Here is a 21,342-nt window from a genome sequence, read left to right as displayed (position 1 = left end):
ATGAGCTGAAATGGCAGAGGCATGGATTTTAACAGATGAGAAAGATAAGCCTTTGTCCAACATCTCAGTTAGGTATTGTAAAATCTGACGTATATTAGGGACAAGTGGTTCGAGCCCTTGTGCCTGGTTCCAAGCACAGAATTTCTTCCATTTTTCTGCATAAGATTTCCTAGTGCTGGGCCTCCTGGCTTCTAAAATGACATCCATAACAGCTTTAGAGAGAGGTGCAGTCTGAGTGGCTACATTATCTGCCATGCTGCCAGGTTTAAGGTTCTGAGTTGACTGTGCAGAATCTGATTGTCTTGTTGTGTCAGAAGATGAGGCATTTGAGGTAGAAGCCAAGCTGGGCCTTGAGACAAATTCTTTAGGATTGGGTACCAGTGTTGGCGTGGCCAGTCTGGTGCAATAAGGATCATTCTTGGCCTTTCTTGTCTGACTTTTAGTAACACCTTGGTGAGAAGTGGCATCGGAGGGAAGGCATAGACTGTCAGGCCTTTCCAGATTTCTGTATTTGGTAATTGTGATGGGAGGCAAAGAGATCTATGTCTGGGCATCCCCATTTCCTTGTCATCATGTTGAATACTTGTGGATTGAGCTTCCATTCGTGAGGATCCATGAGATTTCTGCTTAGTTCATCTGCCAGTGTGTTTTTTGTTCCTGGCAGGAATTGTGCCTGCAGATGTACTTGATAGGTCAGTGCTGTGTTCCAGAAAGTCATGGCTTGTCTGCATAGGGGGTAAGAGTGTGTGCCCCTTGCTTGTTTATGTACCACATAACTGTGGTATTGTTCATCTTTATTAATAGTAGTCCTGGATGTATTAGGTCCTAGAAAGCTGTCAGGGCATTCTGTACAGCTAGCATCTCTTTTTGATTGATGTGAAGATGCATTTGTTCTTTGGTCCACGTGCCCTGAATACATTTTCCTGCCATATGTGCCCCCCAGGCATAATCTGATGCATCTGTTGTTATTGTCTGCCTGGCTGTGGGTAAAGTGAAAAGCTGTCCCTTGTTGTGGTGACAGGCCTGGGCCCACCATCGAAGCTCCTGTTGTAGGCAGGGAATTAAGGTTATGATTGTCTCCAGGCTGTGACAATGCTGAGTCCAAACTCTTTTTAGGTACCATCATAGTTTCCCCATATGCAGTTTTGTATATGGAATTAGTAGAATGCAGGATGCCATGAAAACCAGGGCCTGCAGAATTTTTCTTGCAGGGAGCTGGGTTTTTGTTGCCATCATTTGAAAGTAATGAGTCAGTTGCCTTTGTTTGTCTGGCGTGAGATAAGCCATCTGGGCAGTTGTATTTAAAAAGAAGTCGAAAAATGAGGCAGGTGCCCGTGAAACCCTTGCACGGCCAAACAGGAAAAAATTCAGAACAAAAAAACGCCAGCAAGTGTTGGCAATAGCCACATCCAAAAACGATTTATTACCATAGGGAAGGAAACCCCCCCTAGGAAACTGATATTGTAAGAAACAATTACAAAAGCTTCAAACCGGTTTCGGCTCATCAGAGCCTTCTTCAGTGAAATGCAAAAATGAAAAAACAGAGTATCGCAATACATCCATATATATAGATAAGCCATACTAAAAGGCCAATCAAAACACAGAATTCACAATTGATCATTAAGGCCAGGTGAAAACAATTCTCCAAGTTTAATGATCCATTCTCTCTCCTTGGAGCTAAGTAGTTCCTGCCAGTACTGTTTATCTTTGCATCTCCCCCTAATGCAATCAATGACAACAAATTTAAAAGAAGCAGATACATGCTTTAAACAATGTTTATATAAAGCATTACTGCTACGTTTATTCTTAATGTCACTTAAATGCTCACAAATTCTAAGACGAAAGGCCCGAGAGGTCTTTCCAACAAAGAAAGCAGAACAATTGCAGGTCACCAAATAGATGACCCACTCAGTATTACAGTTGGCCCAAAACTTAGTTGTATTTAAGCTTGCACCCAGGAATATTATCTCTTGAGAGGGCACTAGTTTTGATTTCTTTTCGTTTACTGTGTACCCTAGGCAAATTAGCAATCTTTTTACAAACGCCAGATGCTTTAGAAGAATGTCCTTGCTCTCTGCTTGAATAAGGCAGTCGTCCAAGTATTGATATATTTGAATTCCTTTTTGTCTGCAAAATGCAATTACTGGTGCCAGGCATTTTGTGAAAATCCTGGGCGCATTAGATAAGCCAAAGGGCAGTGGAGAGAATTGGTAATGCATTGAGCTTGCTATGAATCTGAGGTATCTTCTGCAAGATTGTCTGAATGGGACATGCAGGTATGCCTCCTTGAGGTCCAAAGTAACTAGCCAAGCCTTCTTGCCCAGCATGGGCAGAAGTTGCTGTATTGTTAACATTTTGAATTTTGGAACATCTAGGAAAGTATTTAGGATTGACAGGTCCAGTATTGGTCTCCAGGCTTTGTCCTTTCTGGGTACTAAGAAAAGTCTTGAGTAAAATCATTGTCCCTGTTCTTGCTGTGGAACGTTTTGAATAGCTCCCATGTCCATAAGAGCAGCAATCTGTTTTTGTGCCTCTGCCCATTGTTTTTTTGGCAGGTCTGGCATACCTTTTGGTTTTGGAAGCGTGTGGAAGTGGAACCTGTAACCCTGAGAAACAATATTCAGCACCCATTGGTCCTGGGTGATCATGTGCCAATTTTTTGAGAAAAGTGCTAGCTTCCCCCCTAGGGGTGCTGTCAAAAGGTAAGTGCTTGGCATTTGCAGAGGGACGTTATTGGGACTGTTTCCTATAAGGCTGTGAATTGTCTTCCCCTCCTTTGGACGCGGAAGCACCCCATTGCTTAGGTCTGTAGGAGCCTTGGGGCTGTGATCTGCCTCTTGGGCGTCTGTATCTGCCTCTTTGTGGCCTGTCTGATACTGGGAAGGACCAATTTTTTGAAGGCCAGTTTCTGCTAAATCTAGGTGGTTGAACCTGTAACAAATCGTTCACTGTCTGCATTGACTTTGCTTTATCCTCCATTTTCTTTAACACCTCTTCTGCCTTAACACCAAACAAAGTATCATGCTGTAATGGAGCATCCAATAATTTTACTTTAACACGATCAGGTAAATTTTGTTTTTTCAACCAAGCATGCCTTCGAATAACAGAGCCTGTATCTGCGGCTCTACAAGAAGCCTCTAATGAATCAAAACCACATTGCAGAGTATGCTTTCCCACTTGTTCAATTGCATGCAATAAATCCTGCATTTCTTTACTGTCAGAACCTTCTGTATTTGAAACCATTTTCTGCTTTAACAAAGACATGAGATACTGTTGGTATTTAAGCATGTGAAACTGACAGTTTGAAGCTCTTACAGCTAAAGTAGCAGAAGTGTAAACTTTTTTCCCCCATCTGTCCAGTGCTCTGGAATCCCTATCTGAGGGGACAGGATTTTTAGCAGTAGAAGCCTTAATCCCTTTAGGACCCTGGGAAATTGTTTCTGGGTCTGCAGCGGGGTTTTTGTAAAGAAATTTATGAGTGTCAGGGACTCTGTAGTACCTACCTGGCTTGACTGGTGCAGGGGGTAAAGAATCAGGAGACAGACTGGATTCAGAAAAAACATCATCAACAATATCAAGCACAGGGGGATAGCCAGGGGCTTGTGCTGAGGCAATAAAAGGAAGTCTCTGAGCCTTTTCTTGGATTCAGAATAATCCTGGCTCTCCCAATGGGAATGCTCCCTCATGGTGTGCAGGGTTTCCCCAAAAGAATAATCCTCAGGCGGAGAGGCTGAAGGTATGGACTCTTCTGCATCAGAGTCCTCATAGGGAGGGAGAGAATATCCCTGATCAGAAGAGGAATCAGAGGAAATGGAAACCTGGTCAGAGGAGTCATAATCAGTATCCTGCCTAGGCCTTTTGTCAGGGGGGGGGATGGGAATCCCTGATTAAGGTAATTAGGTCTTCGGCCATTTTAAGCATCTTTTTCTTTGGCATGGATGACTGTTCTGGAGAATGCTGTACTTTGTGTCTTTAATGGTGTTTTTGACTTAGCCTTTGCTGCTGTAGTGGGCTTAATTGTAAGCTGTGAAGGTCTGAAAACACCCACAGAAGCCGATGCCTGCTCAGCGGCTCCGGACCCATCTGAGGGTATAGTTTCTGTAGGCCCAATACCTTGAGTTTCCACAGGCCTCGGTGTCTCCGCATGGCTGTCGGTTACGGCCTGTGGCTCTGAGGTAGTGGGTGTCAGGGGCTGCAAAAGCACCTTACTGAGAACCGGCGACTGGCCTAGAAGAGGCTTCGTCGTCGGTTTTGGACCTCGGATGCCTGGTTTTTTCTTTGCCTTTGCGTTTTTTATAAATTGCGGTCGTCGATTGTTCCGACGGCATTATGTAATTAAACCTTCGGCCAAAATAATGTAGAGCAAAATCAAATCGACGTTTAATAGTTCATTTATTGAATCTAGCACAAAACTGACAACTAGTAACGTCGTGGTCAGGGCCTAGGCAAGGAATACAGTAAGAGTGAAAGTCCTTATGAGGTATTTGCTTCCCACAAGAAATACAATTATTAACTTTTACTGACATCGGTCTGGAGCAAGAAAAAGTTTCCCCAACGGGGTACTTAGCTTTATTGAAGACTTTGGTTCTGAAATTCAATTTTGAAAATCTCAGGAGTCGGCCGATCGGCACTTGTGAACTGCTTTTGCTTCGGGCACCGTGCGGCGAGAAAAGACTGGAGAAAATGGCGTTGGATGCAACTTTTATACCCCTGGCGCGCTGACGTCAGGGAAGAGGCGACAGCAACCGACGCCGGACCAAGACTTTGGAACTCGGGCTGACTGCGGGTCGCCTGCCAGCAGGATAACCCCAAGTGTAATGACTGCAACAGTGAAACACGATGAACATCTGATAAAGTAACACTGACTATTTTTACTGGCCCCTGTGGGGCAGACCACTGGCTGCCACTGGTGCCTTTCCTTAATCTTAGGTACTAGCAATCACCCTTAATGTTCCCAGACCTAACCAGAAACACTTCTGTTGCTTGACAGGAGATCAAGACATCCCAATGCATCTTCATACTCATGGCCATAGGGATTGTTTCATTTATATGCCCAGCCTATTGCCTATTTTGATTGCCAGGAAGAAAAAAAAAACTAACTCTTCACCAAATCTAAGGTTGTGGAGGAATCCTCAGCTATAACAATAAAAACAAAGAAAGACATAACTTTTGAACCACACCATGCCTTTTTAGGTAACAGTACTCCCACATACTCATTCATAAGATAGTTAATGGATGCAGAAAGTTAATGATGAGTCCCCACAACTTTGAAGTCAGACCTTTGTCAGTGTAGTAAGTAATGCATGTCTCGTGTTGTTAATTTGTGATGGTGCATGAGACAATGTAAGTTCAGGCATTGTAATGTTTGCCATTCTGAATTTTACCAGACTTCTGTAAGTCATTCACTGACGGTTTCTGTCAGTGCCTGCATTTATCCCTTAGCCCCAACACATTAGGTGCAAATCTACAATCAAACTAGTGACTATACAGCCATACATCAGAAGGTGAACAGCTTAGATAATTTACCTGAAGGACGAAGGAATGCCTTGTACTTTCAGGCATGTTCTCCAACACTTCTGAGAAACACTGCATCAAAGTTATCCATGGGTTAGATGAAGGGCACTCTTCTTCAGAGGTGTACGTGAAAGGATCCAGTAGGTAGATGACCACTGCTGGAGAGTAAGTGTTGCTATCAGCTGATTCAGGTTCTGTAGGGATCCCTATTCGTTCTCGCTCTGTAGTGCTGCAGTAATGAAAGGAAATCGGCAACTAATTAGCTTCACTTCCTATAGAACTTGCAATTTCCAATAAAACACAAACACATATGCAATGACACACAACTGCACGTGTGTGCGCATACTCAAACAAAAATAAAACAGGCCAAGACCATTATTCTTCAGTCACAAATTTCAGAAATTCTAATACCGAACTGTGTTTTAGTTAAACTTTTATTGTTTAAAGATTATGTCCCACTCCTATTCAGAGAACTATCATGAATTAACACCCCATTTACAAATAAGTGCTACGCCAGAGAAAAGATGTGGGACCAAGACTATACAGACAAAGGCAGAAAGTGGCCCATCAGCTTTTAAGACATTAAATAAATATCATACATTTATTTGCCTTGTTTATTTGCTTACTGACCATGGTTGAACATTGATCTAAGGGGACTTCTTTCAAGTTGTGTGTGGTGACAAAAGTTAACATGGACATTATGTAAACATACACTTACAGGACTTCATACAAAGTACAAGTAAGACAGCATTTACAGTAGATTTTTACAATGTGGTACAAAGACAAAAATATTTAAAGTATTGCTGCCATTTATGATAAACACAACATGATTACTTAAAACTGAGGGAAAGCAGCATGAAGAACAGTTAAGCCAGTGTGCAACAGTTAACGGAATGGATAGGCAGGAACACTGAATCTGAGAGGAAAGAATGGAAAAAAAGAAAAATAACTGAAGTGTGAAAAGTAAATGAAGACAAGAAGGGGGATATGTTGTTTGCTTAATTTGGTCAGTTAAACAAAAAGTAGGTGGACAAAATTTTGTGCGGTCTGTTGACATTTTAGGTGATTCCTCTAATTCTGGAAGCCCGTGCATTTCACATACTTGAACAAGAATGTTTTTAATTTTACCTGAAATGTTGTATACATGGATATATATGTGTTGGGAAGGATTCATAAACTTCATCTGCCTGCATTGTATTTTTCCATAAACTGATAGTTTAAAATAAATCTCTTTAGTAGCTGTTAGAAAGGCATTATACAAGGAAGATCTGATTTCCCACATGCATGCTCCCCAGCTGCTTATAAATAGAATTCCCTGGTTGTAGGGTCCCAGTCTGTTGGGTGGGGTGGGGGGTTGTTGTTGAGGATGTTACAGTGAAATATTAAGGAATGGCTTTGGACACAATGGACCACGGAGAGCTATGTTGGAAATAAATTCTTTAGACAGAAGATTCTGGTTTGCCACAGAAACTAATGCTTGCTACAGGCCAAGGTTTTCAAATAAATCATCAGATAATAAAACCAGCAAAAATTCCTGGTTCAGTTATAAAGAATACACTCAAGAATAGCAACACACCCCTAGACTGCTTATAGCAACTTTCCACATAACTCCCCCCATACAGAATACAAGGGAATAGTACTGTGTTTTAAGCAATTTCTCTCCATAAAATGAACAGTCAATATTTCTTTCAGGCAGTTTTTTTTAAGTAAAGACAGACTTCACTGAGCAACAAACACTCTTAGTAAAAGACATATTTAAAGGGGAGGGTGTGCAGGCCTCTTGAATTTTAATTATGACTAGTACCTTTAATTTCTGAAAAAGCATTCCTCCCCTACAAAAAAATACAGACTGGCTAGAAACACTTTATGCTATTTACAAACTTGACAGAACCATGACTTAAAAATGGTTAGGCCGAATGCATGCATTCCATTTCTAGGAACAAACTGAAATGAGGAAAATTACTCTGAATCTTTAATTACCAAAGACCAGTACATCTAACACAGATACATACCTCTCAACCTCTTAGCATAAAAAAATCTGGACAAAGGCAAAACTAAGGGAAGGGGAGTGGGGCACAAAAAATAGCAACAGATTTTAAAGCATGCTCTTATAAATATAGAATGTTACTAGAATAATAGTATATGGAGCTTAGCATGTATTTTCTAAAGGACATGAAGACTAAACCTCAAATGTCTGTCATAATTTAGTGACTTCTGTCTTCAGTGATTTGCCAGATGACCACAAATTTTAAGTGGAACTGATCAAAAATATGAGGTAAAAATCTGACAGCTGAAAAGCAAGTACAAGCGCGTACACACACACACACGCACATAAGAAAATTGCTCTGTTGGGGTATTTATGCATTCATATTCACATCTGTACTTGTTCTATGTGGGGTCTTTAGCATTCAAGGTTTTCCCCGAAAATGGGACCACGGACTCAGTGAAATGACAGGGTTAATAAACATCAAAAAGTTTAAACTCATATGTGGTACCCTCAGTCAGGCATTCGCAGTCAGAAAGTGATTACTCTTTGGGGAGTGGTTAAGTTGTACTTGAAAACGACTAATATCACTTCATCACAATTAAGCAGTCACTGACCTGGAAAGGCAGGAACAGTGTGTGTGTGTGTGTGTGTGTGTGTGTGTGTGTGTGTGTGTGTGTGTGTGTGTGTGTGTGTGTGTGAGATAGCAAGAAAAATACATACTTTTTTTGTCTTCCATGCACTCCCCTAATACAGACCCCCTTTACATCCCTGTGTCATTACCTCCTGCCTATTGCTCTCAGCAGGTGGCTCCCCCTTCAGCAGTGAAAATGCCTCTAACCAGCATCTCAATATATGCTGTGATATATAATGGCAGCAGTCAAAGAAGGAAGGTATTTATTTTATTTAAATTTGCAAACCGTGCTAGACCACTGATTACAACTGAGCAATTTCAGTCTCAGCAAGGGCAAAATTGCAAAAAAATGTAAAGCCATTGAATTACAAAAGCATGAGAGAGAGAGCGCCTATTGGCAACAGTAAGAAAGTCAGTTGTATAAAATCTTACCATAACAGTAGATGTCTTTCTCTTCACTGTTGCAGTATCCAAAAAGTACAGTTGTGTACCTACCATAAATGTAGATGTTCGAGTGTATTAACTGTTGCAGTCATTACACTTGGGTTATGCTGCTGGCAGGGTACCCGCAGTCAGCCTGAATTCCAAAGTCCTGGTCAGGCGTCGGTTGCTGTCGCCTCTTCCCTGACGTCAGTGCGCCAGGGGTATAAAAGATGCAACCAACGTCATTTTCTTCAGTTTTTCTTGCCCCAGATGTCAGGTGCCCCCAAAAGGGTAGGCTAAAAATTCTGCTCATAAAAAAGCATTCACTAACATAAAAATCACCTTCATCTACAAGCAAATACACTACATAGGTTGTATAGAATAGAGAAGTACAGATAAGTCCCATCATTGAAAGGGGGATGGTGGGAGGGTAACCTGGACTGCAACAGTGAATACACTTGAACATCTACATTTATGGTAGGTACACAACTGTACTATGTTCATAGTGTTTCACTGTTGCAGTCATTACACTTGGGTAGAATCCCAAAGCTGAGGTTGGGTGGCTGGGCCTAAACAGAATTAGGAGTGGCTATGAGGCCCTGCAGAACTGCAGTGGCAAAGCCTGCTCTGGATTTAGAGTAAAGAGGTAAGTGGTAGTGCTTTGTAAAAGTGTGCACTGAAATCCAAGTTGCAGCCTCCAAATTGTCCTTGGTTGGTACTCCTCTGAGGAAGGCTGCTGAAGTGGCTGCTGCTCTGGTAGAATGTGGCCTAATGCCCTTAGGCACTGATTTGCCATGTTGTGAATAGCAGAAACGAATGCAGTGGCCTATCCATTTTGAAATAGTCTGCTTTGAAATAGCTTTTCCTTGCGATCCTGCAGCATATGCCACTAAGAGTTGCTCAGTCTTTCTGAAAGCTTTAGTTTTGTCCAAGTAAAAGCATAGTTGTTTGTGTATGTCCAAAGAATGCAGAAGTCTCTCCCCTTTATTCTGTGGGTTTGGATAAAAGGTAGGCAAATGTATGGTTTGGTTAAGAGCCACACTGGACACTACCTTAGGCATAAATGTTGGGTTTGTCCTTAGAGAAACCCTGTCCGGATGGAAAATAATAAAAGGTTCCACAGCCATTAGTGCCTGTAACTCTGAGACTCTTCTTGCTGAAATTATTGCTAGGAGCAGAGCTGTTTTCCATGATAAGTATTTTATCTCAGCTGTATTGGCTGGCTCAAAAGGAGGCAGTGTGAGCTTTTCCAAGACAAAATTGAGATCCCATGCAGGTATTGGAGCTCTCCTTGGAGGTCTTATGTTTTTGGCCCCTCTGAAATACTGCCTTAGCAGTGGATGTGAAAAAATAGTTGGGTCCGTATTGTAATGAGCTGAAATGGCAGAGGCTGGATCTTAATTGATGAGAAGGATAGGCCTTTGTCCAGCATCTCAGTTAGGAATTGTAAAATATGAGGAATATTTGGTACAAGCGTGTTTATTCCTTGTGCCTGGTTCCAAGCATAGAATCTCTTCCATTTTTCTGCATAAGATTTTGTGGTGCTGGGCCTCCTGGCCTCCAAAATAGCATCCATAACTGCTTTTAGAGAGAGGTGTGTTCTGAATGGCTACATTATCCGCTATGCAGCCAGATTTAGGGTTCTGAGTTGGCTGTACAGGATCTGATTGTTTTGTTGGGTCAGCAAATGAAGAATTTGAGGTAATGTCCAGGCTGGGCCTTGAGACAAGCTCTTTAGGATTGGGTACCAGTGCTGGCGTGGCCAGTCTGGGGCAATCAGGATCATTTTTAGCTTCTCTTGTCTGACCTTTAGGAGTGCCTTGGGGAGGAGAGGCAGTGGAGGAAAAGCATATACTGTAAGGGCTTTCCAGCTGAATGATAGCACGTCCACTCTCCATGCTTGTTTGTGATAAGTCCTTGTGCAGAATCTCTGTAGCTGGCAGTTGTGAGGGGAGGCAAATAGATCTATGTCTGGGCATCCCCATTTCCCTGTTATCATGCTGAAGTTTTGTGGATCTAGTTTCCACTCGTGAGGATCCATGAGGTTTCTACTGAGTTCATCTGCCAGAGTGTTTGTCTTTCCTGGCAGGAATTGTGCTTGCGGATGTACTAGATAAGCCAATGCTGCGTCCCACAAAATCATGGCTTGTCTGCAGAGGGGGTAGGAATGTCTGCCTCCTTGCTTGTTTATGTACCACATGACTGTAGTATTGTCCGTCTTTATCAGCAGTTGTCCTGGATGAAGTAGATCCTTGAAGGCTGTCAGGGCATTCTGTACAGCTAGCATCTCTTCTTGACTGATATGAAGATGCATTTGGCTTGCAGACCATGTGCCCTGCATACATTTTCCTTCCATGTGGGCCCCCCCAGGCATAATCTGTTGCATCTGTTGTTAGTGTCTGCCTGGCTGTGGGTAAAGTGAATGGCTATCCCTTGTTGTGGTGATAGGCCTGTGCCCACCATCAAAACTCCTATTGCAGGCAGGGAATGAGAGTAATTAATGTTTCCAGGCTGTGACAATGTTGAGTCCAAACACTTTTTAGATACCATTGTAGTTTCCTCATATGCAGTCTTGCATATGGAATTAGTAGAATGCAGGACACCATGAAGCCCAAAGCCTGCAGAATTTTTCTTGCAGATAACTGGGTCTTTGTTGCCATAATTTCGAAGTAAGAAGTCAGTTGCCTTTGTTTGTCTGGTGTGAGATAAGCCATCTGGGCAGTTGTATTTAAGCTTGCACCCAGGAATATTATCTCTTGAGAGGGCACCAGTTTTGACTTCTTTTCATTCACTGTGTACCATAGGCAAATTAGTAATCTTTTTACAAATGCCAGATGCTTCAGTAGAATGTCCTTGTTCTCTGCTTGTATAAGGCAGTCGTCCAAGTAGGGATATATTTGTATTCCTCTTTGTCTGCAAAATGCAATTACTGGTGCCAGGCATTTTTTGAAGACCCTGGGCGCAGTAGATAAGCCAAAGGGCAGTGCAGAGAATTGGTAGTGCATTGAGCCAGCTATGAATCTGAGGTATCTTCTGCAAGATTGTCTGATTGGGACATGCAGGTATGCCTCTTTGAGGTCCAAAGTTACAAGTCAAGCCTTCTTGCCCAGCATGGGCAGAAGCTGCTGCAGAGTCAACATTTTGAATTTTGGAACTTCCAGAAAAGTGTTTAGAATAGACAGGTCCAGTACTGGTCTCCAGGCTTTGTCCTTTCTGGGTACTAAGAAAAGTCTTGAGTAAAATCCTTGTCCCTGCTCTTGCTGTGGTACTCGTTGAATAGCCCTCATGTCCACAAGGGATGAAACTTGCTTTTGTGCCTCTGCCCATTGATTGTGTGGCAGGTCTGGCATACCTTTTGTCTTTGGAAGGGTGTGAAAGTGGAACCTGTAGCCCTGAGAAACTATATTCAAGACCCATTTGTCCTGGATGATCATGTGCCAATTTTGTGAAAAAAGTGCTAGTCTTCCCCCTAAGGGTGCTGCCAAAAGATAAGTGTTTGGCATTGGCAAAGGAAAGTCATTGGGACTGTTTCCTGTATGGCTGTGATTTGTCTTCTCTGCTTTTGAAGGAAGAAGCACCCCATTGTTTAGGCCTGTATGAGCCTTGGGGCTGGGATCTGCCTCTAGGGCGTCTATATCTGCCTCTTTGTGGCCTGACTGACACTGGAAAGGACCAATTCCTAGAAGGCCAGTTCCTGCTAAATCTGGGTGGCTGTACCTGTAGGAAATCCTTAACTGTCTGCATAGATTTTGCTTTATCCTCCATTTTCTTCAACACCTCTTCTGCCTTAACACCAAACAAAGTGTCATGCTGTAATGGAGCATCCAATAATTCTGCTTTAACATGATAAGGCAGATTCTGTTCCTTTAACCAAGCATGCCTTCTAATGACAGAAGCCGTGACAACGGCCTTGCAAGAGGCGTTCAGTGAATCAAAACCACATTGCAAAGTATGCTTTCCCACTTGTTCATCTGCATGCAATAAATCCTGCATTTCCTTGTTATCAGAACATTCATAATTTTTCAACATTTTCTGTTTTAGCAGTGACATTAAGTATTGCTGATATTTAAGCATATGAACTGACAATTTAAAGCCCTTACAGCCAAGGCAGCAGAAGTGTAAACTTTTTTCCCCCATCTGTCCAGTGCCCTAGAATCCCTATCAGAGGGGACAGGGTTTTTTGCAGTGGAAGCCTTGATGCCTTTGGGACCCTGAGATATAGTTTCTGGGTCAGCAGCAGGGTTTTTATATAGAAATGTATGAGAGTCTGGAACCCTGTAGTATCTGTCTGGCTTAACAGGTGCAGGGGGTAAAGAGTCAGGAGACAGGCCGGACTCTGAAAATACATCATCTACGATGTCTAGAACAGTTGGAATAGCAAGAGGTCTGTGCTGAAGTAGTAAAAGAAAGTCTCTGAGCCTTTTCTTAGATTCTGAGTAATCTTGGCTCTCCCAGTGAAAATGCTCCCTCATGGTATGCAGGGTTCCCCAAAAGAATAATCCTCAGGAGGAGAGGCAGGAGGAATAGATTCTTCAGCATAAGAATCCTCATAGGGAGGAAGAGAGTATCCCTGTTCAGAAGAGGAGTCAGAGGAAATGTAAACCTGATCGGAAGAGTCATATTCTGTCTCTTGCTTAGGCCTCTTATCAGGAGGGGGATGGGAACCCCTGATCAAAGTAATTAGGTCTTCGGCCATTTTAAGCATCTGTTTCTTAGGCATGGAAGTCTGTCCAGGAGAATGCTGTATTTGTTTCTTTGTCTTTAGAGCTGTTTTAGTGTTTGCCTTTGAAGTTGAGGTTTGCTTGACATATAACTGTGTAGGTCTGAAGACACCCTCAGAAGCCGATGCCTGTTCAGCAGCTCTGGACCCATCTGAGGGAATAGTTTCCGAGTGTCCAATACCTTGAGTAACCAGAGGCGTAGTCGGCTCCACGTGGGAGTCAGAAGCTGCCTGTGGCTCTGAGGTAGTGGGCATCAGGGGCTGCGAAAGCGCCTCACTGAGAACCGGCGAACCAGCGAATGGCCTAGCAGAGGCCTCGCCGTCAGTTTTGGATCTCGGATGCCTGTCCTTTTCCTTTTCCTTGCGTTTTTTATAAACTCCGGTCGTAGGCTGTTCTGACAGCATTATATAATTAAATCTTCGGCCAAAGTAATGAAAGGCAAAATCGTACCGACGCTTAATAGTGCGTTGGTTAAATCTAGCACAAAACCGACAGCTAGCAACGTCATGGTCTGGGCCTAGGCAATACAGTAAGAATAAAAATCCTTATGAGCTATTTGCTTCCCACAAGAAATACAATTGTTAACTTTTTCTGACATCGGTCTGGAGCAAGAAAAAAGCTTCCCCAATGGGGTACTTAGATTTATTGAAGACTTCGGATCTGAAATTTGATTTGAAAATGTCAGGAGTCGGCCGACCGGCACTTGCGAACTGCTTTTGCTTCAGGCACCGTGCGGCAAGAAAGACTAAAGAAATGGCGTAGGCTGCATCTTTTATACCCCTGACGCACTGACGTCAGGGAAGAGGCGACAGCAACCGACGCCGGACCAGGACTTTGAAATTCAGGCCGACTGCGGGTAGCCTGCCTGCAGGATAATCCAAGTGTAATGACTGCAACAGTGAAACACGATGAACATCAGAAGGGATCTCCAGCCAAGGGAAGCCCAATGTTCAGTCAGTATACAAAAGCCTAATGATGTTTTATGTGCCATATGTCACATTTATGCTCCCTGCACAGAACATAGGGCATAAAAAGGGATGTATGGATGCAACTATCCCAAATTAAACTGCCCCAGAAGAGAACAGTCTCCATAGAACAAAATCTTCTATGCACATTCAGAAGGGAAAAACAGAGAAGAAAAATGGGAAAATCTCAGCCAGAAGGGAATCTAAAAGAAGAACAAGATGGGGTTGGAGGGAGGGAGCAAATACTCCAACAGTAAAGAAAAGGACATCTACTGTTATGATAAGATTTTACACAACTGTACTCTATCTTTCTGCATCACTCTTGCAGTACCCTAAACAGAACGGAGAGTAAAAAAGCTCAAGAAACAGAAAGGAAGGTGGAAGGTTAAGAACCCAAAACAAACTCACATAAAATGGTTTCGGCAAAACCTGCTCTGGCTCAAGAAACCATATCCAAATTATAATGCTTAGTAAAGGTATACACTGAAGATCAAGTAGCAGCTTCAAGGATGGAACTGATGTCCAACCCCTTGAGGAAGGCACCGGAAGAGGTAACAGCCCTAGTGGAATGAGTTCTAGCAGAAGTAGACAAAAATTTGCCATAAAAGGAAGAAAAAGGAAATGGCCTTAGATATCCAGAAGGAGATGGTTTTCTTAGACACAGCCAAATTCAATGTCCTGGGATGAAAGGAACTAAAAATCTGATCAGACTTACAAATGGCCTTAGTTTTACCCAAATAGTAACCAAGTTATCTGGGCAAATCCAAGGAATGTAGGACCCTCTCATTAGCAGACTGAGGAGAAGGGAAAAAGGAATGGAGTTGCACCTACTGACTCAAAAACAATTAATGTACTATGTTGGCCATAAAAGAAGGAATAATATGAAGGGACACCATGTCCGTGTGAAAAAACAAAAAAGGGGAATGGCTATAAGGGTTTGGAGCTCAGAAACCACCAAGCAGAAGTAAGAGCCAGCAACAAAACACTCTTCCAGGTACAATGTTGAAAAGAAGCAGAATCTGCATGCTCAAAAGGAGCCCAAGTCAATTTTTTCCAAAACAAAATTAAGGTCCCAAGGAGGAGGAGGAATAGGTTTCCTTGGAGGCCTAATATGCAAGACGTTTTTAAAAAAACTGTTTGACCTCAAAATGAGAAATCAAAGGAGGACTCAAGGGCAGACAAGCATAAATGGCTGACAAATGGGCCTTCACAGAAAAATAGTCTGCCAGACTGGAGCACACAAACAAGAGGACCAGAGGGGCCTACAGTGTAAAAGGGTCCTGGTTACGAGCATGGCACCAGAAAGAAAATCTTTTCCATTTGGACATATAAGATTTTCTGGCTGAGGGTTTCCTTGCCTCCTGTAAAACTCTAAGCACGTCCTCAGAAAAGAGGTGCCTGAAAGGGATCAAAACCCTATCACCCACAGTGTCAGTTGAAGAGTGGACAAATGAGGGTGGCTGAAAGACCCCTTGTCCTGTGTGAGGAGATCCAACTGGTGAGGTAACTTGTTGTGATTGTCACTGGTCAGATGCACTGAGAGATGGAACCAGTGCTGTCTTGGCCAAAAGGGATTCACTAGTAAGATTTGTGGGGACTCCAGATGAATCTTCTGCAGGACTCTTGGAAGTAAAGGAAGAGGAGGAAAAGCATAAAGAAACATCTCCTTTCAAAGAATAGAAAGGGCATACGTCTTCCATGCCAGATGACATGGAAATCTGGAACAGAAGAGAGGAAGCTGCCTGTTCACAGGGGAGGCAAAAAGATCTACCTGAGGAACACTCCACTGATGGATGATGTCAAGAAACACGTCAATGTGAAGCATCCATTTATGAGCCTGTGTTTTGGACATGCTCAGACAGTCTGTCACTAGACTGTGCTCCAAAGGAATGTATACTGCCTAAAGAGTTAACTGATAACTGGGAGCCACCTCCCAAGTCTGAAATGCCATCCTGCAGTGGAGGTAAGATTTTGTGCATCCCTGCTTGCTGACAGACCACATCAATGTAGTGTTGTGTGTGTACACCTTCGAGGGGCCTGGACAGAACATGGGGTAAAAAGTTTGAAGGGCCAGAATCAGAGCTCTCATCTCGTTGATGTTGATATGGTATGACTTCTGATGGGGAAGCCAAGAAGCCCCTCACCCCATGTCTGAGGCATTGGAGAACAGTTCTTGAGAAGGCACTGGAGGCTGAAAGGGCAGGCCTGGGTTGAGAGCAAAATGTTGAATCCACATTCAAATTCCTTCTGTAGACAGGGAAGGAGAAGTACACTGAAATCCAGAAGGTGACAACACTGCAGCCAAACTATGCTGATATACTATTGAGGCTTCTGGATATGTAGTCTGGCAAGAGGAAGCATTAGAATACAAGAGGCCATGAATCCTTGGGCCCAAATAAACTTCCTGGCTGGCATGGCAGTCAGAAGAAAAAGAGGACACTGAAAGGTTGCCAATGACAAAACTTTTGGAGGTGGAAAAGAGGTTAACACTGGCACCGTCTGAATCCTACATCCCAGATGCATATGATCCTGAGAGGGAGTCAGGACGGACTTTTGGAAGCTGACAGTGAACCCCAGACTTTGAAAAAGAGAGATGGTGAACTTCAGATCCTGTAACAGGCGACTGGGAGAAGGCGCCTGAAGCAACACGTTGTCAAGATAAGGAAATATCTGAATGCCTTGGAGCCTGCAGAAGGCAATCACAGGAGCTGGGCATTTTGTGAATACCCTTGGGGCAATAAAGAGGCCAAAGGGCAAAGAACAGAAATGAAAATGAAAGGAAGACACAGAAATGTAAAAACTTCCAGAAAAACAGGGTGAATGGGGATATGAAGGTAAGCATCTTTCAGATCCAAGGACACCACAAAAGTCTGGGGTAATAAAAAAGGAAACAGGGCTTGAAGAGTAAGTATCCAAAAATGAAGGGACTCTGAGAAAGGTGTTGAGCTGGAAGAAATCCAGAAAATGTCTCCAAGTACCCTCCACTTTTGAGGAATCAGGAACATCCTGGAATAAAAACCCTTTTCTATTTGGCAAGGGGGGACAGGCTGAATGGTTCCTTGATTCACCAGGGACCCTAGAACCTCTGAGAAATGAGGAAGCTGCATTAGAGAAGAACGAGGAATCCCTGAAAAAGAAGGGAGACACTTCCATACCATGAAGTAACCCTGACTGACGATAACAAAGAACACAAGAATCTGAAGTGATGAGATGCCAATTTGGAAGACAAAGAGAAAGCAGAAGGAACAAAGGAACCTGGTTTAAAAGAAAGGGGGGAGAGTGTCAAAGAGAAGCAGGCTTATCAGATAAAAGAGGCTTCTGGGCCACAGAAATCTGCAAAGTCTTAGCACAGTGGGGCTGCCAGAGAACAAAAGCACATCTAGAAGGATAATTGCTCTGGAACTTAGGGACAGGAGTGACAAAAATATGTTTAAGGTCCTGCAAGGCTTTGCCTTTCCCTTGAAGAGCATGAAACATGACAGTAGCAGCAGCAGTCCCAAAATGATGTTTATTACCCAAAAGAGCATCCAAAAACTTGGCCTTAATGTCCTCAGGCACAGACTGCAGATGAAGCCAAGAATAATGTCTCATGACAGACCCAAAAGCCACAGCAGAAGAGGCATCAGCAGCACCATCGCTACACTTCACAGAGTGGTAAGCCACTTGAGAAGCAGAACCTAAAATAGATAAGGCAGAAGACTTGTTTTCAGAATCAGAGAGGTCAGAAGTAACCTGACATGCCTGAGCAATCAATGCTATATCATTCCTGTTCATTTGGGTCTGGTAATTAACACCCCTAAAAGCCAAAGTAGAAGATTTTCTTACCAATCCTCTCCATTGCTCTACTATCCTAATCAGAAGGCAAAAGTTTGGAAGAGGGCAGAACCTTAGAAGGTTTGTCAGAAGAGACTGACACCACAGAAAGATCAGCAGAAAAATATTTAAAAAAATGACATTCCTCAGGAATCTTACAGAACCCATCAGTTTCTTAGAAGCAAGAAGATGAGAATCAGGAGACTTGGAAGCAGCAAATAAATTATCTAACACCCAGCCAATACAGGAGGAACTGCAGATGGTTTAGAAGTATCCACCTGAAGCAACTGATAGTATTTTCTCTGAATATTAGACACTTGAGAAGAATCCCACTTAAAGTATTCCATCATCCTACCAACTGTGTCCCCAAAGAACAACTCCTCAAAAGGAAACTCAGTGCTAATAGCCTAGTACCTACCTATGAAGAGGAGTCTATCAGCCCTGGGGCCTATACAAGCCCAGCCAAAAAGGTACCCTGGCTTTTGCCACCCAAGAAAATTATTTTCCTGTGCCACTGTCGAGCAGAGTCACAGAGGTGATCCCCGGGGTGAATTTCCTATTTGCCATCCAATCATCAAGATTTTTCTTGAAGAGTGCTAATGAGGAGCTTTGTTTGATATAGACAGGTAGTTTATTCCAGAGTATGGGAAGTCTCTGGGACAGGAATCTATCCCTCCGGCATGTTCTGTTTATTGTGGTGACAAGGTTTAGGTCCCTAGAGCGTGTAGCTCAGAGGGATTGTGATTTCTTTAAGTGGAGCATGTCCAACAGCTCTGAGTTTGACATAGCTTTGTATGTTAGGCAGAGATCACCTCTGAGTAGGAGATATGCAACGGAGTAAAGCTGGAGTTTTTTGAGATGGTCTGCATAGGGCACCTGTTTGAGGCCGGTAATCCTCTTTGTGAGATATTTCTGTGGCCTTTCCAGTTGTTGTAGATATCTTGTGAGGTACATACCAAAAGAGGCGTTGTATTCTATAATGGGTCTAATGAGTGATGAGTAGAGGGGAACAATGACCTCTTTTTTTCTGGATGAGAAACCTTTTGTAATGAGGTGTGCCATGTAGAAGGATTTCCTGACTACTGTGGCGATGTGATTATCAAAGGAGAGACTACTGTCCACCTGTGTCCCAAGGTCTCTTATCACACTTTCGGTGTTAAGTATACTACTGCCTATGTTGTAGTTCATGGGTACAGAGTTTTTACCAAAGGGATGACAATGCACTTTTTGACATTGAGCTTGAGGCCATGGCTTTGACACCAGGCATCTGTCTCAGTGAGGCCCCTTTGTAGGATGTCCACATCGTTAGGAGTTTCGATTATGGCTCCTAGTTTGCAGTCATCTGCGAACTTTGTTAGCCAAAGACCTGTGTTAGCCTGTACTTCAAAGAAGTAGATACCAAACAGGAAAGGACCCAGGACTGAACCCTGTGGTACTCCACTTGTCACTGGTCTGAAGTCGGATTTGGGAGTCTGCTACTTTCAGAGTGTGGGTTCTGTCAGTGAGCCAGTTGGCAACCCATCTTGTGACATAGGGATTTATACCTAGTTTAATGAGTTTATCTATAATTCCAGAGTGGGGGATGGTGTCGAAAGTCTTGGCAAGATCTAGATAGGCTGTGTGAACCACCTTAACCTTGTCTACGGCTTTGGTGACTGCTTCAAAGAAGTCTAACAGGTTTAGGAGACATGATCTGCCTTTTACAAACCTGAACTGGATGGGGTCCAGAGTTTGGAGATTACCAGTGTCTTTGTTTATAAGTTCCATGATAATATGTTCCATGGCCTTGCAGACCAGGCTCGTCACGCTAATGGGGCGGTAGTTCCCGGGGTCGTGGTGGCTCCCCCTTGTGGAATGGGATAACAGTGGCTGTGCGCCATTCAGCAGGCACAAAGCCTGAGGTGAGGCTATGACTGAACATGGTACTTAGGTGGGGTGCCAGTTCGTTCTGTAGTTGGTGTGGAACGCAGCCTGGGATGTTGTCTGGTCCCATAGATGCTGTGTTCTTGGCTTTGGAGAGTGTGGTTTTTACCTGTGCAGTCGTGATTACAGGAACTTTGCATTCTTCTGGTATAGAGATGGGCTCTTTAGGGGGTGGTAGGGGGGTAAAGTTAGCACTGAATCTATCTGCCAGGATGTTGGCAATATCAGTTGGGTTTGTATATTTAGTGCCATTGTGCTGTAACTCAGAGCAGATCTGGGTGTTGCCATTGAGACTCTTGACATAGCTATAGAATGCTTTGTGGTTGTCTTTAGAATCAGTGGCAATTTTGTTTTCGTAACTAGCTTTGGAGGATTTTATCAGGGATCGCAGCTTCTTACTGAGGCTAACCAAGGAGCTCCTCCACTCATGGGATTTTACTCTCTTTTGCAACAGTTTCTTCCTTCTGTTGTACAGCTTGTTTATAGCAGGGGACCACCAGATTGGCTTCCTTTTTTTGGAGGATAGCATCTTGGTTCTGTTTGGGATAGCACGATCCATGCACTCATGTAAGTGCTTATAAAGTGCAACTGTGTAGGATTCAGTAGTCGTAACTGTATTGTCCATCTGCATGGGTGTCATGAAGTTCACCACTTCTGTCTTAAGAAGCATGAAGTTGGCTTTGGAAAATTTTTTTTACCATGGTTTCCTTAATGTGGGGTGGGGGCAGGATGTGGATAACTAGGGTAATTAGCTTATGGTCAGATTGGACCAATGAGGAGTTGACTTCAGTGTGGAACTCATGTTGGTAATGACTAGATCTAGGATATTGTTGCCCCTAGTGGGGGTGTGGATAAGTTGATCCAGGGCATTGGAGTTTATGAATTCCAGAAAGCGTTGAGCGAAGGAGTTGGTACATGAGTAGTTTTCCCAGTTAATGGTGGGGTAGTTGAAATTGCCCTATATTAGGGTGTTTGGTTGAACCCTAATATTTTCCAGTACATCAAGAAAAGAGGATTGGGAATCCTGGGGCATGGTGGGTGATCTGTAGCAAGCCACAATTTGGATTGCAGTTTTGCCCAGAGTTAGTTGGGCTTGGATAACCTCGGCTGCATTATGCTGAGCAGCTAGCCTGGAGGTGTGGATATCTTTAATGAATATGGACACACCTCCGCCTTTGGTGTTCCAGTCCAGGTTACATGGCCGAAAAGTGTGGTATGAGTTATAGCCTGGTAGTGCAGGGGTGCTCTCTGAAGCCTTGAACCAGGTCTCAATCACTGCACAGATATCGATGTTCTCCATTTTAAGGAGTGCTACGAGGGAGTGCATTTTGAGATTTAGACTTCTAGCATTGAGTAGCATCACCC

The 21,342-nt window shown here is 43.3% G+C and overlaps 1 protein-coding gene across 4 annotated transcripts in view; it reads right to left on the bottom strand.

Annotated features, from left to right (window-relative positions):
* MED13L (mediator complex subunit 13L) overlaps positions 1–21,342 on the bottom strand; it is a 3,068,540-nt gene that overhangs the window by 433,591 nt on the left and 2,613,607 nt on the right. For all 4 annotated transcript variants that reach the window (XM_044068259.1, XM_044068260.1, XM_044068261.1 and 1 more), the window contains one exon: positions 5,527–5,743. In XM_044068259.1, the coding sequence (XP_043924194.1) occupies positions 5,527–5,743 (217 nt within the window). The remainder of the gene's footprint in view (positions 1–5,526; positions 5,744–21,342) is intronic.

Source organism: Protopterus annectens, chromosome 4.part0, assembly GCF_019279795.1.
Source record: "Protopterus annectens isolate FY-2018-M chromosome 4.part0, PAN1.0, whole genome shotgun sequence".
Taxonomy (NCBI): Eukaryota; Metazoa; Chordata; order Ceratodontiformes; family Protopteridae; genus Protopterus; species Protopterus annectens.
Note: the sequence above shows the minus strand (reverse complement) of the source record. Positions and strands in the feature narration are given on the sequence as shown.